We start from the raw sequence: 26,569 nt of genomic DNA, 5'->3' as shown, positions 1-26,569 counted from the left end.
GGCCGCTGTGGCTCAGTTGTTGGAGCATCGTCCTGTAACGGGAAGGTCGTGGGTCAGTTCCTGGTCCGAGCACACGCCTAGGTTGCGGGCCCAGTCCCCCCGCTGGGTGCATCCAGGAGGCGGCTGATCAATGCTCCTACCTCACACCGATCTTTCATGACCTTTCTCTCGTAAGAGCGGTGAAAAAATGTCCTGGGGGAGGTTGAAAAACAAATCCGGGGGAGAATGGACTCTCCAAGCACCTGTCCTCAGTATATTGGATTCTCTTTTTTTTCTTCCAGTGCTTCTGCCACTATGTCTTCCTCTCATTTCCTTTGACCTCAGTTAATGTGCCCAGCACATGCTCTGGGTCTCAATAGTTACTATTCCTCTTCACCTTCTTAATTATACATCATGCACTTTTCCTCCGGGAAGTCTTCCCTGATTGTCCCAACCCAACCCTACTGCACCACAGGTCAGGTCCCCTAGACAGAGCCCCAGTGTTGTTCCTTCCCTAATTGTGATCACAGTAGTAATCTATTTATTTGTATGATAGTATGTGTCTGCTGATCTCTGCTAGATTGTAAGATCACAACAGCAGGGACTTCATTGTTTGCTCACAAGATCATGTCCCATCAAGGGCACAAGACCTAGCACATAGCAGGTACCTAGTAAATGTTCAGTGAAGGAATAAATGCTAGGTCCTGTTTCATCCACTTTGTAGAAAACCCCTGCTTGGTTATCATTGCAAGTAAGGGATATGTTTGACAGCAAATTAAAAACCTAATGAACAGTGGCTGAAATAAGTAGGCTTTGTTTTCTAACATGGACATCTTCAGGCATACGAAATACTTGAATTATACAGTGACCACTTGTATGCTCTCCACCGAGGATGTACCATTGACATTTTACTATACTTGCTTTAGTTATCTACCTGTGTACTTTTCTTTTCTTTTAAACAATTTTTTATTGGTTTTTTTGTTTTTTGTTTTGATGCATAGACATTAGTACATTTCACCCTAAATACTTCAGCACATCTACTTAAGATTCCCGTTGAGGTAAATTTTAAATTCACTAAAATATCCAAATCTTAAGTGCATTATTCAATATTTCTTGACGCATGCAAACCCTTGTGCGACACAACCCCTACGGAGAGGCAGACTATTCCCACCAGCCCAGAAATGTCCTTCACGGAACCCTTCATTTTATCCTCACCCTCACCCACCGGGAGGCAAACGCTGCGCTAGTTTCTTCTGCCTTAGCATGGCTGGGTCCGTCCTAGAACGGAGTTCAGTGAAATTGTACAGTCTGTGCCCTTGTGTGAGACTTCCTCCTTCACTCAGCATGTTTCTGAGGGTCATCCATTCGGTTGTGTGTATCCATAATTTGTTCCTTTATAAGCTGATCAGTATTCCATTAAACGAATAGACCACAATTTGCTTATCTGTTTGATAAACATTTGTGTGTGTTTTCCCCCAAGATGGGCCTATTATAAACTGTTAGAAATATTCTTGCACAATCTTTTGTGGACAGACGTTTTCATTTCTCTTGGATAAACACTACCGGAGAACCTGGGTCATAGGCTACGTGTACATTTAGTTTTCCTAGACATTTTTCCAAAGCGACGGCACCATTTTAGACCCCTGCTCCCTAGCATTTGATGTTGTTAGCCTTTATAATATCCTGGTGGGTGTGGAGCTGTTTCTTGTTTTGAGCTCTTTTCCTCCTCTCACACTGTAAGGAACTCAGGGGTTCAGGCCATGACTGGGGGAGCTCCCTGACAATGCTTTTGGGGCCCCAGGCACTTCCTACCTTCTGCTAAAACCCCCGTGGAGTTTAAGGCCTCTTAGCATGCACCCACCCAGCCAAGGGATCTTTTGCGGAGATTCCAGAAAAGGGGTCGATCCAAACGGAACCTTCAGAAAATCCCCCAGGGCCTGGACGGCAGGGTCTGGCTCCTGCCTCAGGCCCTGCCCACTCTCCTCCAGGGGAAGCTGAGGTCCTTCCTTCCTTGGCTCAGTCCACTCCTCCAGTCTTTTGCAATAAGAACTTGAGAGTCACCCTGGAAATGTCCCTGACCACCTCCTTTAGCTCCCAAGAAAATAGCTCCTGACGTTTTGCTAACATGGCTTTATATTTTTTATCAGAGTGTGTCTGAGCTAAAACTGACAATATGCTGGGGAGCAGGACCTCAAATGCCCCCTGCGGCCTTATTTTTAAAGTCCTGCCCCTTCCTTGACTGTCTGTCCCCTTCTCCCTGTGCCTCAGGGCCGACCCCCGAGGCATCTGCTGGACCTAGGTTCTCAGCTTCACATTTACTCCTGTTACTCTCCAGCTTAAAGCCCCTACTGCACCCTTGCCCTCAGGATGAAGCTCTGACTCCTTTCCAGGATGGCAAAGGCCCTAAAGAGCTGAACCTGGCCCGCCTTGCCAGTCTTCACCCTGCCCCGCCCTCCGGGTAACCCGCACGGCCAAACTGCCTTCGCTCACTGCCCCATCTGCCCCATCTGCCCCGCGGGTCTCCACCTTCCCCAGATCCTCACCTTTGACTGGGCAACTCCACCTGACACCCTAAGCCTTGGAGGCAACTCTTCTAAAGAGCCTTCTAGAACCACCCAGTTCCTCCGCGGTGGGTTAGGTGGCACCCTCAGTCACTGTGTACAAATCCTTTCTCCTTTGTTGGGGTGCGGAGTGGGGGGGAGGGCGGGAACGGCAATACCAGGTTGAGCTCGTGGACAATTCATAGGCTATGGGATGAAATACAAATCTCTCTTCTGTCCCTGTCGTGTTCGGTACCTGGTTTCCAATGCACTATTCTGGACGTCATCACATCACGTCACATCGATCTGTCTAATTCTTCGGAGGAGCCTGTCTGTCGAATGCATAGCTTACTCTGCTCCAGCCGCTGGTCGATGCGCATCTGGGCTCTTCCTGGTTTTGCTCTGACAAGCAAGGCTGCCAAGGGCAAGCACATCTTTGTGCAAACGGATTCGGGTGGAGACTATCTTTTCTTCAAATTCTTGCGGCTGGGATTGCTAGATCAAGGGCTAGGAGTATTTTAAACTTTGGTAGAACGTTCTAGTCAACCGATTTACTCTTCCCATCAACAACCCAACCCCTCTGGATTCGCGTTTTTTGAGGGCAGCACTTCCCAGCCTTCACGTGGGCGCGGAATCGGCTCTCAATAAATATCTGATCACCAGTGTTATATCTCGCGGCGCCGACTCCGGGCCTTGATCTACAGGAGACTAATCAGATGTCCACGAGTGCTCCATGATCAGGCTTGCTGACAGTTACCGAGGTCGGGGGAACGCCGGGCGTTGCTGGGCGCTTTGCTGTCCACTCCCTCTGTCGACGTCGCGGTCTCCTTCCTTCCGGGGAGGCGTGCCCAGCAGCCATCTGCATCCTGTGTCCTCATTGGTCGATCCCCACGCCCGTCACTGCCCCGCTTGAGCCACGCCCTCATCAGGCCTCCGAACAGAGAGAAGGCGTGGCCATTGTTTCGCCGGAGGGTCGGCCCGGCCGCTCTCGTGAGAATCCGGACGCGCTCGAGAGCCGGCGCGGGGTGGGGGGCTGGGAGCGCGGTCTCAGGTCTCACGGAGCCGGCGCACGCCACGCCGCGCCCCGCCCCCTCCACGCAGGCTCCGCGCTGCCTCGCGCACGCGCGCGCGCGCCCCCGGCAGCGCCTCAGTCTGGGCCGCGGGACCGGGCGGCGGAGGCCGGGCCGCCGAGGTGCGAGGGGAGGAGCCCGGGCCGCCGCCGCCGCCGCCGGAGGGGAGCATGTCCGCGAGTCGGGCCAAGAAAGTGAAGATGGCCACCAAGTCGTGCCCCGAATGCGACCAACAGGTGGGCGGCGCGCGGGAGGCCGCTGCCGCGGCGGTTGGCTGCGGCGAGGCCGCGTCGCCGGGTCCCAGCGGCCGAGGGTGCGCCGGCCCTGGGGCGGGCGGCCACGGGGGACCCGCAGCGCGGGCCGAGGCGGGGTGGCGGGGGGCGCCGGGGGCGGGGCCGGGCCGGCGCGCCCCTGGCGGCGGGGAGACGGCGAGGGTCCGCCCTGCGGCCGGCGGCGCGGAGGGGGGCGTGGGCTGGTCCCCGGGTCTCCCGGCGACTCCGGGACGGCGGCGGCGGCTGCGCCCTCCAGCCGCGCGGGGAGGCGCGTCCTGGCCCCGGAAGCGCCGCCGTGGCCCGCAGGGCGGCTTTGTTCCCGACGGACGGGTGCGGGGACGGGGCCGGGGGGCCGCCGTGGAATGGTGGGAAATCCCGCGAACTCGGCGGCTGGCGCCTCCCCGTGTTCGGGCCGTGAGGGGCCGTGGGTCTTCCTTTGCCGGGGTCCGCGGATCGTGGCCGAACGCCGCCCCCGGGAGCCCTGCCCTCGGGCGCCCCGCCCCCCCCCCCCCCGCGCGCCCCCCCGGGAAGCCGTTGGCGGTCCTGCCCCCAGGCCTCGGGAAGGCGTGCGTGCGGGCTCCGTGCGGCTCAGGTGGGCACGGTCGCCCGGGGCCGCGGTGTCGGGGCGCCCCTGAGAACCCTCCCTTACTGTCCGGCGGGGAGCGGCCTCCTGCCTCGGGTCGGGGCGCCCCGAAGCCGCGCCGTCGCGGGAGCCGAAGCGCCCGGTCCGGGCCCGCGTGGGTCTGGGCGTGTGGTTTTTCCTTTTCCACCGAGAGAATTTTTTCAGAATGACGACGTCTCTCCTCCCTCTGCCCCCTCCCCCCTTTTTCTAAAAAAATTGGGAGCCACGTGAAGTGCCTGCAGCCTCCGAGGACACTGATTTGGGTGCCTCCGCTCCCGCGTGGCCGTGGCGGGGGCCCGTCTTGTAACGGAAGGGGCCGCGCGTGGGTTCCCTCGGCGGCGTCCCCGGAGGCCGTGCGTCACAGGAGTAACTTGGGCATAACTTCGCCGCGTTCCCCGAGGCGGAGGGTTGCGCTCCCTTCTAACCCGCAGCCCAGCGGTGACCCGCGCCGGCCGGAGGGGCTTGGCCGTTTCAGCTTCTCCGGAGGGCTGGTTTCGGGGGTTCGGCCCCTCCCGTTGGTTGCCGGGAGCAGGGCGGTTTGCGGGGCGTCCGGCGGGCACGCGGTGCTGCCGACCCTGACCTTGGTTTCCCGGGGCGACGGCACGGGGGCGATCGGGGGAAGAGCCTGGGTTTGGTACCCCGCTAAGGGAAGAGGAGGGGCCGCGGGCGTGCGGGGGGCCCCGTGCCTGGGGCTCGGGCCTCACGGGTGAAGTGGGGGCGGCGGGGGGGGCACAGCTCAGTCCGCAGCGGGCCGCGCCGTGGCCCCGAGTGTCCAGGGGAATGTCAGCGACCCGGGACCGACGAAACCTTCCCGTGGTTCCTAAAGGGGACTTATCCTCGCTCGCGTCACGGCGGTGAGGAATAGTCACGCTGGCGTTCCGACGGGGCTCGGAAGCGCAGGCCGCTCGTGGGTGAGCAAACAGCTGCAGCCCAGGAATCCGGGTTTCCGCCGCCGCTGCCCGTGCCGGCTAAGGGGCCTGGCAGACGCGAGGGCAGTTCCTAAATGCAGACGGGAAGCCTTCAGGGGAGACCGCCCCAGCTGAAGAGAGAAACACGCGTTCTGCGTGGAGGCTTAAAAACAGGCACCGAGAGCAGCAAACACGAAACCTCGACGTTTAGTCGCTTCGGAGCGCCCTTGCTACGTGCGGCTGCTGGAAACGTGGTTCTGAGACTCTAAACCAGTGCGCGCTTTCCGTGCCCACGGGCGTTTCCCGTCCCCCGCCCCGGATGGCCGAGCCATTTTGTGTGGGTGCTGTTCACGGTTCTTGTTAACTTCCTGGTGTCTTTGTGTATGTTCCGTTCTGCCTTAATTTTTAAAACTAGAGCAGCTGGATTTTTTTTCTATTTTTCATTTATAGAAAATTTTATGTGACATATAGCAAACATATCCACTATAGTTAACTTTGATTCTTCCAGCTGCAAAGAATATAAATGAGTTCTCTAAAATGCGGTTATTTTAGAGCTTTTTAAAATCAGCAAAACAATATAGGACCGGAGTTTTGTTTCTTGCGGTTTATTTTTACCTGTTTTATTTGTAAAACATACAACCGAAATACATTTTTCAAGAAGTAAATTGATACGCAGTAAGCCATCAGTAAACAAGATTTTGGATTTTTGTTTTCCTATTTTAAATTTCTGAAACTAGCATAAGAACTTTCATTACCATTATCTTTGGCATTGCAACTGAAATATGAAGGAATTTTAGGCTGTTTAAAATCCAAATTATACTGTTATTTAAATCTCTTAAAAAAAATCCTCACCCAAGAATATGTTTGTTGATATTAGAGAGAGGGAGGAAGAGAAAGAAACAACAGCGTGAGAAAGAAACATGGAGTGGTGTCTCCCCCTCTACCGCCCCGCCGTACACGCCCCAACTGGGAATTGAACCCACAACCTAGGTTTGTGCCCTCACCAGGAATCGAACCCATGACCTTTTGGTGTACAGGACATTGCTCCAACCACGGAGCCTCCCAGCCAGAGCCAAATTATACCATGATTTAAGAGATTCATATTATTGAGATTGTCCACCCTATTTAATCATTCTTTCTATAGGATTTGGGTGGCGGTGGTGGTGGGTTGGGGCTGCAGGGAAGGAACTTTCCATTTTAAAAAGGACTTCAGGGTGACTTAGCTCGGGTGCATTGAATGTTTCTTGAACATAAAATGCTTTCATTAAGGAATGAAAACCAAATTATACCAGTCAGTGCTTGCCATCTCCGTCCCAAAGCCAATTGTGCGTTTCCCATCTGACCGTAGCACTGCGTTATTTCTGGATAAGGCTTGGCAAAACTTTTGTGTATAAGACAGACTTAAATTTAAATGTATTGAGTGTAGGTAGCTGAAAGAAAATGCTTCCTGAGTAGCAGATCTGTTGAGTAAGAACATCATGTTTTCCAAGTTTTTTGAATAGCATTAATTTTAAATAATTTATGTTACTGTGGATGCCTTTCATGATGTGTTTAAGTTTAAGGGAAATGAGTCAGCACCTTTGAGCTTGGTTTCTATGAAGATGTGAAATTTTTAAAATGGCAAACATCTATTTTGGGCGGATTTACACTTAAAAAATGTAATGTTACATTTTCTGTTCTGGTTTTAAAGATCTCATCACTTTTTAAATAAAGCAAGGTGGTAGACATATCAGATGAGTTTGATTATTTTTATAATTGTTATTTCTTAAAAACAAACTAGATATCCTTTGTTCAGTACTTTTATGCAAAGAAAAAGAATTTGGCCCTGACTGGTGTGGCAGTTGGTTGGACTTCGTCCCGCAAAGGGAAAGGTCCCCGGTTTCTCCTGGTCCCCGCATGTGCCTGGGTTTCTGGTTCAGGCCCGGTTAGCGTGAACCAGAGGCAACAGATCGGTTTCTCTCCCTCTTTCTCCCTCACTTCCCCTCTCTAAAGAAATAAAATCTTTAAAACAAAAAAGAATTCTGCCAAAATTTTATCTTAATTAGATCTAGTATTTACATTCTAGAATGCCAGGCATTCTGTACATGGCATGGATAAAAAGATTTATGATCTTAACTAAATCTTAATAGGAACAATGGGCAAATTAATTTATCTTAGAAAGGGAATTGCAATTTTCTAATTAATTATTCTGTGATTTTTGTTGAGATTAATTTCTGGTGTTTGAGTAATATGTCTTAAATCCGAGAATCCTTAAGGTTAATTTAGTGTAGCAATTGTTGGTGGGAACTTAAAATTTTTCTCAAGGGCTTTTAAAAAATATTGATAGACTTGGAGAAAAGAGCCTCTTGTATTTTATAGATCCAGAGGTCAAAGGCCTAGGAGCTTAAGTGTTGTCAACCGATAGTTGCTGGCGCCAACTCCACACCAACAGAAATCCCCAATTTGGGGTGTGGTGAAGGAAGAAACTTGATCCGGTGCAAACAGCTCAGGTATGGAGCAGCACCGTCCTGACCTGTACAGCCTCTCTCCTCGCGGGTTGGTCGGCAGCGCCCGCAGGGGACAAGCAGCCCCACCCGTTCCGTGGAAAGGGCAAGTGCGCTTCCTGAGCGCGGGAGCTGGCTTATATAGACAGGAGTCCCGCCCCCAGCCCCTGATTGGCTCATCTTCATGCAGATGAGGACTACAAGTCCTCACAGTTTGATTGGTCCAAAAGCCACTGTCCTGATTGGTCAGAACGGAGCCGCTCTGATTGGTGGGGGAAGGTGCTGAAGGGGATGTAGCTGCACAGCTCGGGTTGTTCCGGAATGGCTAGTCCTTTTCCAGGAGACCCTTCGTGAGGGCTGGCCCAGGGGCAGGGACACGGCGCGGGCAGCAGCTCAGTGCCGGTCAGCGCAGGCTTCCCGAAGCGCCCCTGTGTGGGAGGCCCTGGTGTAGCGACAGCGGCTGGGCGGGGTTTACCTCGAGCCCTTCTTAGGAGGTACCTTCTTCCTCGGGGTCCACACTGTGTTAACCAGTGTCCTTTATGGGGCTGAGGCTGCGTGACGCGAGATCTTGGCCACTGCTTTCTTTTGCAGCGTCTTTTGTTTGTGATACACCTTTGCCCCTCCAACTGGTTGTGGTGAACTCTTCTTTTCTTGTCGGTGGTAATTGGCATCTCACGTCGTCATGTATTGTAAGGACGTCAGTCATTTTCAGTTCTTCCTTTGGGATGTCTGGCGGAGAGCTACATTTTCTCCACGTCCGTTCTTGCTATTGTTTCCAGTTGGGCCCTCGTGGCGTTATGCTGGTATAACTATTTATTTATTTATTTTTAGAGAGAGGAACGGAGGGAGAGAGAAAGGGAGAGACACATAGATCAGTTCCCTCTTGCACACTCCCAAGCAGGGACCTGGCCCACAGCCCAGGCAGGTGCCCTGACCCAGAATCGAACCTGCATCCTTCTGGTTTGCAGGCTGGTGCTCACTCCACTGAACCACGTCAGCCAGGGCTCTGGGGTAACTTTAATGACTTCCCAGCAATGTTCCCTTTTCCAGTTTGTTCTATATGAGCTGTTCGTAAACTAATCTTTTAAGAAATTCTGCCTTTTTTTCCCTTCATATTTTCCCTGGCTCTCATACTATTACGCCTTTGTATTGGTCACTCACATCTGTGTATGTTTTTCATTCATTTACCGTAGTGATGGTATTGTAAAGCCTTATAATACAATGCATAGGGCACAGTACCACCTCGGTAATTTGTTGTAAGGAGGTGGGGCTTAAATAAATCTGGTTTTTATTTCAGGTAGAAAAAGACTAATGATACATTTTTTCTTTTCTTTTTCCCTACAGGTTCCTGTTGCATGTAAATCATGTCCCTGTGGTTACATATTTATTAGCAGAAAACTTTTAAATGCAAAGCACCCAGAGAAATCACCACCTTCTACAGGTAATTGAGAGTATATCACATTTTTCGCTTTTTGATGTAGACATTTACATTTTTTGTAAGTTTACTATTGACATTTTTGTTGAAGTTAAAAATTAAAATCTGTTGAGATATATCTGGTTTTTACTCACTACTGGAAGTCAGCTTATGACATTAGTTTGCTGTTCATTCCATTTAAATGATTATCCCTCATAATGCTAATAAAGCTTGTAACACATTTTCTGATTTTGGAGTATGGAGAGCCATTGAAGGATTTTATGCAAGCATATATACCTGATTTGATTTTTAAAAATAAGTAAGTTTAAGGTATAATTGACATTTAATAAGTCACACATATTTAACCTTATGGAGGTTGCTACTGATCGTGGCTGATCTGAGAGATACGAAGAAACTTTTTTTTAAAAAAGATTTTATTTATTTTTAGAGAGATGGGAAGGGAGGGAGAGAAACATCAGTGCACAACAGACACGTGGATCTCTTGCCTCTCACGCCTCCATTTGGGGACCTGGCTCGCAACCCCGATGTGCCCCCACCAGGATTGAACCAGCAACTTCTAGGTTCCCAGGCCGGAGCTCAATCCACTGAGCCACACCTGCCAGGGCAACAAACTTTTCTTAAATATTGTTACATATATTGGGTGCACAGGTTCAAGGTCATGATTAGCTGCACATTTGTATGTAACTAATGTCAAGCTGTAACTTTAAGCCATCAGTTTGGTTGTAACATGTTCTGTTTTTTTGACCACGACCTTTGCCAGATTAAAGTGTACAGTTTGATAAGTTTTGTCATAATGCTTACACCAGTCAAGCAATCACCACAATCAAGATAATGAACATGTCCTTCATGACAAAAAGTTTTCTAGTTCCTCTTTGTATTCTTGCTACCCCCACCCGCAGATAACCACTGATCTGTTTTTTGTCACTATTCTAGAACTTTATATAAACGGAATCATATAATATGTACTTATTTTTGTCTGGTTTCTTTTACTGAGCATAGTTTAAGACTTGGCCATATTGTTGTATGTATAAGAATTAATTACTTTTTATTGCTTAGTGGTATTCTTTGTATGGATATGCCATTATTTATCTGTTTATCTGTTTACTGGTTGATGGACAGTTGGGGGTTTTTCCTCTCATGCTGGTAAAATTTGTAACGACTTTAAAGTTTATTTTTTAAATTAATGGCTGGAAAGATAACTTGATTTTGGTGTGAATATAATTTTTAGACATGTTAATTATTGTTTATAATTCCCTGATTTAGAAGATTTAAAAGATAATTTTATGTGATTTTATTTTCCCATTAATTAGACAAATTAGATTTACTCAGTGGATATACTTATTAAAAGTATGAAATTTTGTTATACATTCTTTGCTACAGTCAAAACTTCATATAATAATGATCCTCAAATAAGAGTAGATTGAGTACAAATATTGAGCACCTACTGTGTGCTAGGTACTGTTCTAAGCCTCGGGGATAAAATAATGAACGAATGTACTAGCAAAGCAGATTCACTGCTGTCATGGAGCTTACATTCATTTTTTAAAAAGATTTTATTGATTTATTTTTAGAGAGAGGGTAAGGGAGGGAGAAAGGGAGAGAAACATTGATGTGAGAGGGGGACCGAACCCACAACCCAGGCATGTGTCCTGACTAGGAATCGAACTGGCGACCTTTCGCTTTGCGGGACTCTGTCCAGCCAACTGAGCCACACCGGTCAGGGCAGAGCTTTGATTCTTGTGGGCAGGAGATAGACAATGAACAAATAAATGGAGAATATCGACTTGTGGTAAATGCCTTGTAGGAAATTCAGATGGAGTGCTGTCCCAGTGTGCGACTAAAAGGCTACTTGTGGTTGGAGAAGGCTTCCGAGAAGTGACATTTAAGGTGAAGCCGAGTAGGAACAAGGGGCTCGTCATGATCGGATTAGGGAGGACATTCTTGACAGACGAAATAGCAAATGCAAACGTTCAAGGGCCAGGAAAAGACCGGTATATTTCAGGAACAAAAACGTCACTGTGGTTGCAATGTAGACGTCAGGAGAGTGTGGGAGATGAGGCCAGAGGGTCAGGCAGGAGCCAGATCATGTAGGGTTTTGTAAACCAGAATAAGAAGTTTGGATTTCGTTCTTAAAATGTGGGGGGAGACTATTGCTAGGGCGTGGGATGGGGCGAGGGAAAGACGGCGTGCTCTGATTAGCTGTTTTAAAAGATCATTCTGGGTACTCGAGAATAGTGTGTGGGGGTGCAGGGTGGAAGCAGGCTGTGGCAGTGTGCTAACTGAGCGAGGGTGCTGATGTAGACGAGGTGTTACAGCAGCAGATAGTTCAGGAGTTGCTTATGTTTCTGTCTGTGAGTGGTCCGTTTATCCTAGGTCTGCACAGAGGTGGCAGGCAAGTTGTTTAATTCCATTTCTGCTTCTCTTCGAGGCTCCTTCCTTTCATCATGAGAATGGACTTAATTTATGGTTCTTAAGGGCTGTTGCTGGATTGGTTATAGGAGTCACCAAGACAGCTTGTTAAAAATGGACTCCTGGGTCTTATTTGCTAGAGTTTGATTCAGGTGTGGCAACTGTGGGATGATTCATTTAGCAGATAACACTGGGGTGGCATGTCAGCGCAGTTCTGGGTCTCCAAAATGAAGAAGGCATGGTTCATGTCCTGAGTGGAACAAGTGTATTTATTCCTTTTATTCAACAGGATTTTTGACCTCCTGTATAGACATGATTCAGCTGAGAAACCAGGTACGGAAGAAACACTGTAAAAAGTCAGAGAGAGGACAGATGCTATAGCCATTAAGGAGTCGGAATCGTTCGAACCAGAGGCAAGAATTTAGAATGGCTCCCGGATTTCTGACTTGGATTACTGCTTAGAAAGGGAATGTAAAAGAAGACAAGTTTTGAGGTAGGGAGGGAATTTCATTTTGGATGTACAATAGTTGTGAAATATCCATGGATTTTTGTCCCCGCTTGGACATAGAATGTGAAGCTCGGCCTTAGCCGGAGATAGAGCCATCAGCAAATAGGTGGTAGTTGACCTCATGGAAGTGGATGAACTTGTGCTAGAGAGTCTGCAGGGTAGGAAGAGGGAGGAGTTCAAGAACTGAGCTCTGGTGAACTCCAGTCCTGGTGGCTTGCAGTGGCAGGGAGGTCACGGCGGCTGAGACGTGTCCGCTGCAGGAGGGCAGCCAGCGGAGGTGGGTTGGGGGAGGCGTGGCGCTGAGTGAGCAGCAGTTCGTTACTGTTCTGCAGTGGGAGTTTCCTGAGGTTCTCTTGTTTTATAATAAGTGGCCTTGTGACCTTCAAGTAAAGATGAAGCCTAGCAATCCCAGGGAGGGAGAAGAGGAAGTAGCAAAAGAAACAGGAAGAATATTTAGAAAGGACAGAGAAACATCAGGGATAGGCCATAGAAACCAAAGGCGGGAATGGTTAAGAGTGTTCAAAGGCTGGGAGCAGTCTGATCTACTGCAGACGTGGCGCCCGGAGACCTGGCCTCAGACGCAGAGCCAGGCGTGTCGCTCTCACGGGTCCCCGAAGCCTGTGAGCAAAGCCTGTGAGCGCTGCTGTCGGCCGTGTATGGGAGGGCTACGGCCTGACTCCCGGGGACAGAGCCGGGCCACGTGCTCCTGCTCACAGTGAAACTCACTAACATCCATCGCATGTAGGACATTGAGAGAAGTGTGATTTTTTCAAATTTATAATTTACCGAGTGCTTGGTGAATGTCGTCAGTGGAATCTAGAACGTTTCAGTTTAAATGAGCAGAGAATTTATAAACGAAATGGAAGTGGGTAATATATAGTATCTGGAAAGGTAACCAACTTTACTAACAGTCAGGGAAATGCAGTCAAAATTAAATACCATCCTTTTTGCCAACGTTCTGACAAACGTGAAGGATTTGTAAGCACTTTTAGGAGAAGGCACAGTGGGTCCTTGCACTGGCGATGTGAGTTTAAGTGGGCCCGGCCTCTCCGGGAGCGCCTGCCGGTGGTTGCCAACTGTTTTAAATGCACGTAACCCAGAATCCAGACCGCTTTGTCAATAGATGTGCAGCCTAGAGACGTAATTGTTTACAGTGTACAGTTAAGTGCCGAGTAGGGTTTTCAGACAGCGCTCTTGGTAACGGCAGAAAGCTGCGAAGCCCGACGCGATCACGGAGCAGCCAACCGGGCAGGGTGCGTATGGGAACAGCAGGATGTGCTCATTGAAAGGGGCGGGTTTTTTAGGTACTGACTTGACAAAAAACCTCTAAAACACTATTAAGAAAAAAGTGCAAAACAACATTTGTACGGGCTTGTTTTTTTTTTTTTTTATTACAATATATTTTTCTCACGAGAACTTTCAGATTTACTCTTACCAACTTTCACATATGTAATACAAGGGCTATTGACTGTCGTCACCAGGCTGTACATTACGTCCTACGGACTTCTTAGTTTTATAACTGAAGTCGGTACCCTTTGGAATCTCTTCACCAATTTTACTCACCCCCAAACCTGTGCTTCTGGCAACCAGCCGTCTGTTCTCTGTATCCGTGAGCTCAGGGTTTGTTTGTATTTTTTAAAATCCGCACGTAAGTGAGAGTATATGGTGTTTGTCTTTCTCTGACTGACCACTTGGCATAATGCCCTCCGGGTCCATCCATGCCGTCGCAGATGGCAAGGCTTCATTTCATTTTATTTTCATTGCTGAGCAAAGCTCTGTTTTCTTTATCCCTCATCCATCAGTGGGACTGAGGTGATTTCCATAGCTTGGTGGTTGTGTAATAAATAACGCTGCAGTGAACATGGGGGTACGTACATCTTCCGAGTTAGTTTGCTTTGTTTTTTTAATTTTAAGATTTTACTTATTTTTAGAGGAGAGAAACATCGACTGGCTGCCTCCCGTATGTGCCCCAGCCTGGAACTGAACCCGCAACCCAGGCATGTGCACCTGCCTCCTGGTTTGTGGGGTGACGCCCAGTCAACTGAGCCACACTGGTCAGGGTTCGAGTTAGCGTTTGGTATTCACTGCGTAAATGCCCAGAAGTAGGATGCTAGGTCGTGTGGGAATTGCGTTTTCCCTTTGTCTTTAAGACCCCACAAGATGATTTCTACATGCAGTATTAGACAGTAAACGCGGAAATGGATAGACCACTGGATAACCAGGTGAAATCAAGGAAGACTTTTATTTGCGTAATTTAACATTTGAAACAAAAAGAACCATCTTTAAAACTAAAATTGCACTAAATAAAAACGTGAAATCAAACCTATAAAAGATTATTTTAAGTTTCAGTGGGATGAAATCTTTTTAGAAATTATTTGTAACTTTGTGACATGCAGAAGGAAAATCTGTTAAATCAAGTAGATTTATCTAGGTTTGAGTTGTTCAAACTCACATTTTTTCATATATACTAGTATCTTTGTATCATCATAACATCTAGAAATAGGAAAGTAGGACACCAGAAGTAGGGAACTTTGTCTAGCTGAAAATATGTGTAAGTAAAATCTGTCATGGAAATTAAGTTAACAGGCCAAGGCTAATAAATAAGCAACGAACTCTAAATGACATTCATTTTCAGTTTAAAACGGAGAAACACCATCGCCAGTACCTTTTATAAACCCCGAGTCTTCGCCCGCCCTCTGTTAGAGACCCGCGGGGGGTTGGCCTTGTTGCTTCGGAAACATTGTTTCCTCCTGCTAATCACTCACCATGGCTCCAGCGGGGAGCAGGGCTGGCTGTCATCGAGGTGTTGTTTTGCCCTTTGATGAAAAAATGTATCCTTGGCCTCTGCGCCCGTACTTTTAGGTTCTTAATCATGAGTTTTGTAGTGGTTTCTTCGTCTTTGAGGCCTTTTTGAATAGAGTCCCATGACGTCTAGCGGACACCGATGTCAGGACTGCTGCTCAGCTGTCAGTGACACCTGGGCCTCTTTCCGTTGTCCTCCGAGGGGAAGTCCACTTCCTCTTAGGGACCATTTTTTAACCCGTGTGTTTTTATTTCTGGAACAAATTTTGCAGAAATTGTTTCAGATGGGGGAAAAAATTTCAGAGCAAACATTTCCTGTCTTGCACATGGGGATGCCTCTACTTTGCACTCGCACGGAGGTGTTCCCGTTGTCCCTTGGCGTCCCGTGCTCCCAGCTGAAGTCTCGAGGACGCAGCATAAGGCAGCTTTTGCCTGTTACTTCCTTCCCATTCTCCGTGATCCTTCGGACACACCGGGCGGACGGCGGAGTGTGCGGATCGCGGTCCACAGCAGAGCTGACTGGCGGGGGATGGGGCAGGTCGTGCACCCGCCCTCGTTACTGAGGGCAGCGAGGCCCTGAGATGGGGCTGCCAGCCTCCTGTGAGGCAGCCGTGGAACCTGCAGGGCTTCCCATGGGCATGCCACGCTGGACGAGGAGGGAAGGACAGAGGGACAAAGGGGCCTGACAGCCGTTCTGAGCCCCTTAAAACGTCTTTCTGGAGCCCTTTCTCACTTCCACTTAATACCTGTCATTGGCCAGAACTAATTCCATGGCCACGTCACCTGCAGGAGCCTTGGAATGTGTCTGCATGTTCTGTTTTTATTTTCGTTTTCTCTTTTTGGGGGATGTGTGTGTTTCAGCTGCGCACATTGCGCTCCTGAACAGAGCAGGACTCTGTTCGAAACAAAGAGGGAGGAGGATCTTGGGGCGGCACTGAGCAGGGTGGGCATAGCGAGCAGTAGTAGATTTCTCAGATCTCGCTCTCATTTCTCTCCGTTTACTGTCACTGATTCTCTCTTGGCTTCCCTCGTTGTTCCAAAAAACGTCATTGATCCCCCTCCCTGTGTTTGCAATTCAGTCTGCAGACATCGTCCATTATGTAGTATATCTTTTGCTCTTCAGTTTTTAGCGTTCGTCTTGTTTCCTAATTTCTTCTTTTTCATTAAAAGTTTTTTCCTACTTTTCATTGTGGTAAGTTTTGCATAACAAAATTTACTGTTTTAGTCATGTTAAGTGCGCAGTTCGGAGGCATTAAGTACAGCCATGTTGTGTACTTCACCTGCCCCCCCCCCAGCTCTTCCCACCCCCCGACAGAAACCCTGTCCCCGCTAAGCAGGGACTCCTCGCCCCGCCCCCGGCCCCAGGCAGCCTCTGTTCGCTGGGTGCCGGTGAGTTTTACTCCTGCAGGTCCCTCCTCCACGTGGGCTCATACAGGGTTTGTCCTGGCTTATTTCAGTTAGCCTGATGTTTTTCAAGTTCATCCGTGTCATAGCGTGTGTCAGCACTTCCTTCCCGAGTATTATTTCGTCTCTTCGTATGTTGGCGGGCCCCCGAGTTGCTCCCCTTCGGCTTTGGGAATAACGCAGCTGGGAGGTTGGGTGCACAGACGCCTGTTAGCTGCCCCTTCCGTGTCTTTGGTTGTGTACCCAGAAGCGGAGTTTCTGTATCATACAGCTACGCCCTGCTGGGTGCGGACCCGCCGCATTTCCCGCGGCGGCCGCGTGGCCCTCCGTCACCCGCAGCGCAGGGGTGTCCCGGTGTCCCCATGTCCTCACCGACGCATGTTATTTCACGTGCTTCTGACCGCGGCCGTTCTCAGGCAGGAAGGGGTGCTCTGTGACTTTGCCGTGCCCCTCCCTCGTGCTCAGTGATGTCGAGCGCCTTTCGTGTGTTCCCTGGCCGTTCGTATACCTTCTCTGGGGAAGTGTCTGTTCAGGTTCTTGGCCCGTTTCTGAGTTGGGTTGGCTTCTGTTGCTGAGTTGTAGAAGTTCTTTTTCTTCTGCATATTAACCGGTCATCTGTGTTTACAGACATTTTGTCCCATTCCTGACTTGCCTTTTTACTCTGCTGATACTGTCATTTGAAGCCCCAAAATTTTTAATTTTGATAAAGTCCAAGGTGTCTATTTTTTCTTCTATTGCCCATCCTTTTGGTGTCCCAGCCCTGACATTACTGCCAAGGCCAGTGTCATGCAGCGGTCCCCTGTTTGTCTAAGCATGATATAGTTTTAGCTGACACGTTTAGGTCTGTAATTCATTGAGTTAATTTTTGTATATAGTGTTTTGTATATGATAACTTAGCACTTCGATTCTTGAGTTCATTTCAGGTTTAAAATGGTGATACTCTGATTTTATCTTTTTTTTTTTTTTCCATTTTTAGCTGCAATAATTCTAAAATGAGAAACTTCTGTTTGTCCTTTGGTTATTCAGTGAGTGGTTATTCAACAGAAAAGGCAGGATAAATGCCTTATTCTTTCCCTTTTAGGTTTTCAAAATAGTGAGTTGGTTCTTTAGCATCTTCCTTTTGTGGCCAAGTAGTTTTTGCTTTTATGTATTTAATGTAATGTGGTTTAAGTGTATTTATTTGATATGTTTATTATAGTTACTGTTTTTTTGTTGATGTTCCTATTGTCCTATAACGGCCAGTGGGAGCCTCTTTAAGTTAGCCCTTGAGTCTTTCAGCAGGACCCTGGTTGCCTTTGATACCTGCCCTGCAGTCTGGGATAATGAAATGGTACTGCGTCCTATGGTGCGTGACTAGTCTGAGACTTAGACTTAATTAGCCCTTTGAGAATATGGTGTTTGTAAATAACTATTAATATTTTATTTTAAATTTTTAAAAGATTTTACAGCAGCCTATTAAGCACACTTATTTACAGTCTTTTGAATTGTTCCCTTTAGTTTTGGGGAAGTAAATTTTCTTATTGTTTTGCCTCTTCTCTACTGTGATTTTAAGAATTTGGGGAATCTTGTTTTTTACTTTGGAGTTCAAGTATGTATTAAAGCAAGTTTTTGTTTTCTAAAAAGTTTTGTCTCTCTTATCCACCATTTTGATTTGTTTGGAGAGGGTGGTTTTTTGTATTAATTATATTTGCCATATTGAGTAAGGTTTCTCTATTGCTATTCCATATAGGGATCAGCATGTTCTTAGAATGTCAGAAGTAACCTCATCTGTGGCTCAAGTGAAAACTACTTACTTTTCTAGTGTTTTATATTTTCTTTGGATGCTTTCTGTTTGCTTTTTATTGATAACCTTAATATATTATGGCCAAGGTCAGTTTTGCTTCTGAATATTTGACATATTTCAGTCTATAATTTGGGTAGTGGCAAAGAAAAATGGATTTTTTTTCCTTTTCTAATACTTCACCATTTTTAACTTGGAAGCAGAGAGTAAAAGGCAGAAAGATTGCTGTGGAATTGTGCAGACTTGTAGGGGCTGAAATTAAAGGCGCCCAGTAAAGGAATGTCTTCTGTTACGAGAGTCCGCCTACCTCGTGGCGGATGAGGACCACCTGCGTCCTGGGGGATTTTTTCTGTGTGGATGTGCGGTGCATCGACGCCGTGGCTGCGCAGCGGTTTGGCACAGCGCCCCAGGCGGCAAACGCCAGTGCTCCCGGGGGGTGAGGAGCACAGCGCCCCGGGCAGACGGTTCCCGCTGAGCCCTAAAACCTGTCACTGTTGTTCATCCATACAGAAAACAAGCATGAGGCCAAGAGGAGGCGCACAGAGAGAGTTAGGAGGGAGAAGATAAACTCCGCAGGAAATAAGGACTTAGAGAACAGAAAGAGGCCTCGGAGTAACAGCCACTCAGACCATATCAGACGAGGAAGAGGAAGACCTAAAAGTGCATCTGCCAAAAAGCATGAGGAAGAAAGAGGTATGCCTAAATCCAAGCAGTTTCTTTCCAGCTACATTTTCTGAGATCGCAATTAGATGGTAGCGAAGGTAGGGCTCGGCAGGCGCCGAACTCCCAGGCTAAAGTGGCCACTCATATCTTAGTTTGAAAGCATTTCCTCTAAGGTAAGGTAGATGGTTGTTTAAAAAAAACCCAGAAATTTATTACTGGAAACTAAAGGCTTAAATTAGGTAATTGCTCACCTTGCTATAAAACTTTTCTTCAATGTGAATTTTAAAAAATATTTATTTTTATTTAGAGAGAGGGGAAGGGAGGGAGAAAGAGAGGGAGAAAGACATCGATGTGTGAGAGAGAAACATCAACTGGTTTGCCTCCCATATGAGCCCCACCTGGGGACCGAACCCACAGCCCAGCGGTGTGCCCTGGCCTGGAATCAAACCTGCGACCTTTCGCTTTGTGGAACGACACCCAACCAACTGAGCCACACCAGTCAGGGCCATTGTAAGTTTTTAATTGCTCATTGTGTGCTCCATACTCGGAGGCAGCTATTTGGATAGTCAAGTGCATTCTTCTTGGTCCAGAATGTATTCATATTTCTCCTTACAGATCTCCCTTTTTTAGATAGTGTATCTATCAGTAACTTGTTTTTTAAAATTAAAAAAAAAATGATTAGAGAGAGAGAGAAAGAGAGAGAAACACTGATTGTTGCTTCACTTATTGACTCTTGCGTGTGCCCTGACTGGGGATGGAGCCCAAACCCTGGTGCGTCAGGATGATGCTCTAACCAATTAACTTGTTTTTAATTATTAACTAAAACTTGAGCTGCTCTTTTTCTTTGATTTGTACATCTTTTTTATTTTATTTTTTTGCCACTATGTAACCCGCTTCAGTGCCTGCAGCCTGTGCGCAGAGGCTGACGGCCACGCCTGCTCTGCATGGGGTACTAGGAGAGGCTGATAGAGCTTCTACAAAACTTTTTATCATGGAGAATGTCAGCAACTGCACAATAGTAGAGAGACTAGTATAGTGAATCCCTATATTTATCCCCATGAATATCTTTTTTTTAATTCAGACTTTTAAGCTAGTAGTTACTGGAAAAAAGGGATAGTTGCTCTTCATAATTCTTTAAAAACCTCTATCAAAATCATTTCATCTTCAGTGAAATGCTTTTATAATTTCTTATGTTATTTGTGAGTTATGTGCTGCTTTTTCAGGTATTCAGTCAGAGGTATTCAAGTATTCAAGCGTAAGAGTAAATTTCTCTTACTTTAGACACGGAGAATTTTTACCTGGTTACCACTTTTCTCTGCTTTTATCCGAATAAATTTCCTGCCGTTAGGGAAAATGACTTCATTGATAGAGCTGTTCTCCCCTTTTGTCAAAGTAAAGACTTAATATTGTATGGCTAGAGGAACAAGATTTATATTGTGTTTGTGTTCTATGAAGACTGTGCTTACTCATTAATTCCTTGGATAATTTTACTGCTTTTTCCTTCTGTTACGCTGCTCTTCCAGAGAGCGTGAGTTATTTTCTTAATTTGAATGTATTGCTTTAACAGTGGGATCAGGAAATCTATGCCAAAGACTTTCAGAAGGGAAACTAGGTAAAGAAAAGTCAACAGAAAAAAGGAGAGAGGGCAGTAGTGCTTGGCCCAGAAAACAGAACATTCTTTTCAGTTGAAGTAAAGGGGATGTAACTGGGAGAATGGAGAGGGCGTGCTGGGGGCGGGGGTGGGGGTGCGGGATGAGGGGCGGGGGCGGGGGGGTGAGGGAGCCCACAGGACGGCCTTGGTGGGAGGGGGCTGTGCTGTGCTGTGCTGTGCGAGGCTCTGCAGTTGAATCATGTCCTGTTCACCTGAAGAGAGAAGCATTTATTTGGCTATGGTTTTTTCAAGTATTTACAGTTTATTGTAAAAAGTTTTAAGAAAGTTATTTCTAGAGTAAAATATGTTTTAATTTATTTGCTTTTAATACAAACAAGAAAGTCTTCAAAGCAACTTTTGTAGAAACAACAAACCTTTTAATATAGACTGGGTGGAGGTGGGGAACGGCAGGCTTCTTCTGTAAAGAGCCAGGTCAATAGCTGAGGCTTTGTGGGGCATCCAGTCTGTCCCAGCTGCTCTGCTCTGTCATGGAGGCTGGAAAGCCTCGCAGCCCACATGGAAGTGAACAGGTGGCGGCCACATTTGGCCCCGAGGCCGCACTCCGCTAACCAAGTTCTCAAAATACAATAGAGAGAGGAAAGCGACTTCTGAAGTGTCTCTGTGTTTTAGAACAGGCTTCTCTGATATGCTTCTTAGTGTTATGGAGCTATTTAGTTGAATTTTGTTTTTATTGACTCCCTGCGCATAGGGCACTTGGAAAATTTGAGGCAAGGTTTACCATTATTTTAATAAGGCCTACCTGACAGTATGTCTAAAATCACATTTTTAATTGAATTTTTTGTTTTCTGTGTTTTTAAAAAGAATAGGAGGAAGAAAGAATAGAAAATGAAAAAGTTCATTAGGCATCTAGATAACAACTTGTCCTTATAAAATCATTAAAAAATCTCATTGAGGTAATTCCTACAGTCTGCTTGGATGACTAGGAGTCTCCACTCCCCCTTCCCCCTTTCCCTTTGCTCCTACGGGCCCTCGAGTTGGTCCGGGAGTTTCCTCTTTCCTCCACCCCCTCCTCCCCCCTTTTGCCCTAAAAAGAAGGAAAAAATCTCATTAAACTTAATAATTGTTTGGTTTACGATAAGTCTTCATTTTATATGTGGAGAGTATAATTTCTCTGGATATTAGTGATGCAGTGACATTTTTGACTAAAATGTATTGGGCAATTCTGAGTATCTTACTGATGAACATGTAGCACTCATGTGGACTTCCAAAGTAAAGGCAGTGAACCGAAAAAACACACTGAGCTCTGCACTCTCCCCAAATCCTAGTAAAAGGGTATGTTTTTAAATGGCAAAGTCCCACAGAGATCAGGAGTGGGAGGAGCAGCAAAACTCTGGGAAATGGTAACTGCTCAGCACACCTAGGAAACCTGAATTGTAAGCTCCTTTGGGGAAAGGAAGCTGAGAAAGAAACTGGTCTTGATTATGCAACGCCCTCCGGTGAGGGGTTAGTGCATCCGTTATGTCTGGAAATGTAGAGGTGAAAGTGGGGCTCAAAACAATATTGTTTGAAAGACTCTTTAAAAATGCTGTTACGGCTGTTCTCCTCGTCCACCCCTCTCTCCACATTTATCCTTTGAAACAGGTAAGGCAAAAACAGTTTCTGGTCTAGGGAACCCCAGGCTTCATTGAGGGCGGGGGTGCTGTGTGAAGATCGGGAGGATTAGGTGGAAATTGGAGATGGTAAATATTGCGTTTTCCAGGTCAGGTTTATATCTTCCAGGTAAGAGATTAGAAGTCTCTTCTTTAGGGACTCTGAGGAACCCAGGAGAAAAGGCCTAAAATAAAGACATTTTCCTTAAGGACTGCACGAAGAAACGGCCCAGTCACATCCTCCTACAGCGCTGACACGCTGGGCAGGGTTCCCCTTCTAAGTGCGCGCGTGTTACCCAGAGCTACCCAGGTACACGGAAGAAAGCATCTCGGATGGAGGGCTCAGGCCAAATCACCGGGAAGAAAAAAACTTGGATGGAACTAGTTTTTGCAGGGAGAAGAAAAAATTAAGGACTCTCATAAATATTCTTAGTAAGAGAAAATATTATAGTCATAAAGCAAGAACAAAATGATATTTAAAAGGAAGTTGCAGGTGTCAAAAGTACCTGGAAAATTAACTTTAAAATATGAATCTCAAAAAGATATATATGTAGTTATATGACTTGCAGAAACGGAAAACGATAATGGTTTGTAGACAGAATTAAAGAAATGTACCAGAATGTACAGCAATAGGAAAAGAGATTTAAAAAATAGAATGGGAGCGGTAAGAAATTCGGAGGACCAGTTCGAGGTCAACATCTATAATTGACAGTGCGGCTGAAGATTCTAGAAAGAAGTCATCAGTGAACTAATTCAAGAAACTTTCCCAGACTTTAAGAACCTCGGGTTTCCATATTGAGTTGGTTCAGCACAAGCGAAGCAGAGATTCCGCCAAAGCACATTGTCATAGATCACCTCTCTGGTTCAGGAGAAACCCTTCCGCTGTTCAGGGAAGAAAGACGAAGAGTCGGTGTGGGAGTAGAATCACGCAGCGGCACGGACTTCTCGTACGTGACCAGCGTCAGCGAGCTCCAGGGACGTGCTGGTCGGAAGCAGCTCAGACACAAGCAGCGCGCGCCGGACGGTGCCGTGGACACGACGCGCGGGGCGGGCGTCCCAGGGAGGGGTCTGCTGTGCCTGCTTGTGGGGGGGGCGTGGACCTGCGTTTGTCGGGACTCTCCGAGGTCTGGTCACCGTAGATGCAGCGGGGACTAAAACTGTTCCTGTTAACAGGGGTATCGGGCTTTCTTAACAGCAGCCCCGGCTGACGGAGGCCAGCTTCTGCCCCACAGCGCTGAGAGGACACCCTGCGTCTTCAGCCACCGCGCTGCGCGTCAGGGGGAGCGGGCTGGGGCGCGTCTCAGCGTTCGGGGCCCCAGAGACGCGCCGCCTGCACCCCCTTTCCCAGGAAGCTGCTGCAGGGCGCGCCAGCAGAATGAAGACGGAGCCGGGCCACGGGTGCAGGAGCCTCTGCAGCGCCAGGCCGAGGAGCGGCCCGGGGACAGCCGCGCGGCGGGCCTGGGGAGAGCCGCTTGGGGCGGGAGCAGACGAGGAGACACGGAGAGGGTTCTTCAGGAAAATGGACCTGCTGTGCCGACGCGTGCAAACGTCCTGGAGACGCGGGACGACGGGGAGAGAGCCGGGGCCCAGCGGGCGATGGGAAGTCAGCGGGCGTAAAGTCCTCGCACGGGAAGTGAGGGCGTTCCCGTAGCCGGGGTCGTGCGCGCGTGGGCCGGTGACGCCGCCGCCGCCGCGGTCCCGCTGGCGTGGGAAGGGGCAGGGGAGGTGTGCGGTGGGGCCAGGAGACGGGCCGCAGGAGGGTTCTAACTGCCCGCCGCGGGAGGTCGGGCAGTGACGCCGGAGACCCAGGCACACGGAGCAGCGCCCCGGGAACGGCCGCCTAGAGACAGGGAGGGGAAAGCCAAGAGGAAGGGCCGAGAGGACATGTGGCTGCCTCCTGAGAGTGGGGAATGGGGGGGCGTCTGCGCTTGGTGACCAGTTTGCTGGCAGTGACCTGACTGCAAGGGGTGCGTGTGTTTAACTTGGATGAAAAGGCAGAGCATCAGAAATGACAGACAGGAGTGGGACGGCGGCAGAGCCGGAACCCTCCGGAAGCTTGTGCGCGGGGGTGTCAGCGGCGCGCTCAGCCGGCTTCTGGGGAAGACGGTTCCTGACCTGTCTCTGCACTCAGCCTGCTCTGCCGCGGGCTTGCAGGGCGTTTGGAGTCGGGAGGGGAGAAATAGAAATAAATGTCCGTTCTTATTTCTGGTCGCAGGCTGAGGTGAAGAAGTAAACATGTTCACACAGGCACCACTGATGTTGAGGAGGGACTGTCTTGAGGGTGAGGGATTTGTTCTGATTGAGACATTTGATTGGCTCATACTAGTGAAGAGAGAAATATCTGAGGTTCTTATGGAAACGGTGTAGAAAGTAGATGGTACGTAGAAATGTGTGTAGTCTCCAATTAGTCTTTAGAATGTAGTTCGTGGCATTGCAATAACTCCTTTATCATATTTTTAAAGACTTACTTCAGTAGCATAATACTTTAGGACATTAGAATATGTTTAGTATCATGTATAAGGTTGTCATTTAAAGAAATACTTGAAAGCTTAGAAATTTTAGGCAAAAACAGCGCACCTGCCGCCTTGATATTAAGCTCTCCCTTTTTCTTCTGACAGAGAAACAGGAGAAGGAAGTTGACATCTATGCTAACCTCTCCGATGAAAAGGCATTCGTGTTTTCAGTCGCCTTGGCGGAAATTAATAGAAAAATTATCAATCAAAGACTTATTCTTTGATGTTTGTCTGCAGAATGTGTTGGAACTTTCTTCAGGAGCGCATCAGCAAACGTTCAAACGGCCGTGGACTCTCAGGAGCCTTCCGACAGCACCAGCGAGGGCCCAGCACGGCCCCGTCTCTGAGCCTGGGCTGCACTTTGGGCGCAAAGCCGTGGGCTTGGACTGTTGTGGGGGTTCCCTGGTTCCCAAGGAGTCTCGTCAGTGTTTTGTGTTTGGGATATAAGTAAGTGTATTTACAAAAAAAGAAAAGAAGAAGAAGAAGCTGGGTGACTGTTAAAGGTTAAGGGGAGGATGGGAGCAGGAGTATGAAAACGACGGAAATAAAATGTTTGATAATTTTCAGGTTTGCCACCAGAGATGCAATATTTTAAGTACTTTGAGAAAGAATGACTTTTAAAAATATATATTTCAGATTTTCAGCACTAATGAATTGCATATATACAGTTCATTTACTTTTAACAAATTGGCAATTGATATTTTATTGAATGGGGAATTAATATAAATTGTAAATTTTGTCTTAAATTGATTTTTTCTTGGCCTTTATTTTTATGACTTGAGGTATGAGTTATATTTTGGGAGATACTTTCTAGACAGTTTGGAAGTTTGGGTGCTATATTAAAAACATTTAAGGATATATGATACTTCAGATATAAACACCTTGATTTCTTGAATGTAATTTATTTATCGGTTAAAAAAAAAATCACTTTTCTGCTCTCAAGATGGTGCCTGTTAACCTAAACATTAAATATATTTATTACATGCGAAATATTTCTTAGCCACTTTTAAGCAGTAATGTTTTATCTGAATGAATGTTCATTTATACATCCTGATAATTATTTAAATTGTTAACCTCACTCTGGAAGAAAAAAATAAACCTTAATATTGAAACTAATAGATTAAATAGTGTGTTATAAACTTTTTGTTCTAGCGAAGGTTGTGAAACATATTTAAATTCTTAATTTTTCTAGTGTTAAGTGATAACTGGTTATAGTTGCTTTATTTTGCATTAAATGCTTTTGTAGTTTTGCAGATGGATTGAAAGATTAACAGGTTTCAGACTTGACAGGACCTTTCCTTACTGTAAGCCTGCCAGCCATGGCCAAAGCTGCCGGGGCTTCCAGAAGCCCAGTAGGGAAGCGTCAGTGGTCATGCTGCGGTGAGAGGACTGCCCTTCTGCGGGGCCTGCACCTCCCAGCATCCCCTGGAGACAGAGGATTGCCTGCTCCCTGCTTTCAGTGGGGGCCCGCAGAGGGGGCTTCAGAGGTGTGCTGGGCAGGAAGGCGGATTTTCCTAAGAATTCCTTTTCTATCAATCCCCATATTTATCTGCAGGTACGAGTACAGTTTTCTTGGATGCATCTTATTCGTTTATTTATAATGTTCTTTTAAATCCTCCTTCGAGGATGTGTTTATTGATTTTAGAGCGGGAAGGAGTGAGAGAGAGAGACATCGGTTGGATGCTTCTCACACACGACCTGCCCAGGGATCGAACCTGCAACCTTTTGGTGTACAGGATGATGCTCCAACCAACTGAGCCACCCGGCCAGGGCTTCTTGTGTGCATTTTAAAGCCCTACTAATATTGCTAATGTGATTTTACCTTTGAAGCATAATACAAGAAAACTATTTCATTTGAGAAAAAAAGTCACCAAAATGGCTAACATCTAAAAATGCTGTGACCAAATATATGTTCTCAGA

General features: G+C 47.3%; 1 protein-coding gene across 2 annotated transcripts; it reads left to right on the top strand.

Moving 5' to 3' along the window:
• The first annotated feature begins 3,663 nt into the window (after positions 1-3,663).
• On the top strand, positions 3,664-25,765 carry HDIP1 (HDAC and MIER1 interacting protein 1). Of its 2 annotated transcripts, XM_090259449.1 has the most exons (4): positions 3,664-3,825; positions 9,219-9,315; positions 18,723-18,905; positions 24,755-25,765. In XM_090259449.1, exons 1-4 carry the CDS (start codon positions 3,760-3,762, stop codon positions 24,871-24,873), a joined length of 465 nt encoding a protein of 154 aa, XP_090115575.1. In that variant the 5' UTR covers positions 3,664-3,759; the 3' UTR covers positions 24,874-25,765. The 2 variants fall into 2 exon arrangements, with proteins under 2 accessions (XP_090115575.1, XP_090115574.1); XM_090259448.1 differs by lacking the exon at positions 18,723-18,905 and having other exon boundaries at positions 3,738-3,825.
• Positions 25,766-26,569: the final 804 nt, after the last annotated feature.

This window comes from Furipterus horrens, unplaced genomic scaffold (assembly GCF_987537825.1).
Source record: "Furipterus horrens unplaced genomic scaffold, mFurHor1.1.pri manual_scaffold_13, whole genome shotgun sequence".
In the NCBI taxonomy this organism is placed as follows: domain Eukaryota; kingdom Metazoa; phylum Chordata; class Mammalia; order Chiroptera; family Furipteridae; genus Furipterus; species Furipterus horrens.
The sequence above is the reverse complement of the archived record's forward strand: the minus strand, read 5'-3'. Positions and strand labels throughout refer to the sequence as shown.

Bases quoted from the DNA above. Each gene is read 5' to 3' on its own strand.
- HDIP1 (XM_090259449.1), top strand. From the start codon at position 3,760: ATGTCCGCGAGTCGGGCCAAGAAAGTGAAGATGGCCACCAAGTCGTGC. The intron at 3,826-9,218 runs GTGGGCGGCGCG...TTTTCCCTACAG, and splicing joins GCCCCGAATGCGACCAACAG to GTTCCTGTTGCATGTAAATC. The intron at 18,906-24,754 runs GTATGCCTAAAT...TTCTTCTGACAG, and splicing joins AAAGCATGAGGAAGAAAGAG to AGAAACAGGAGAAGGAAGTT.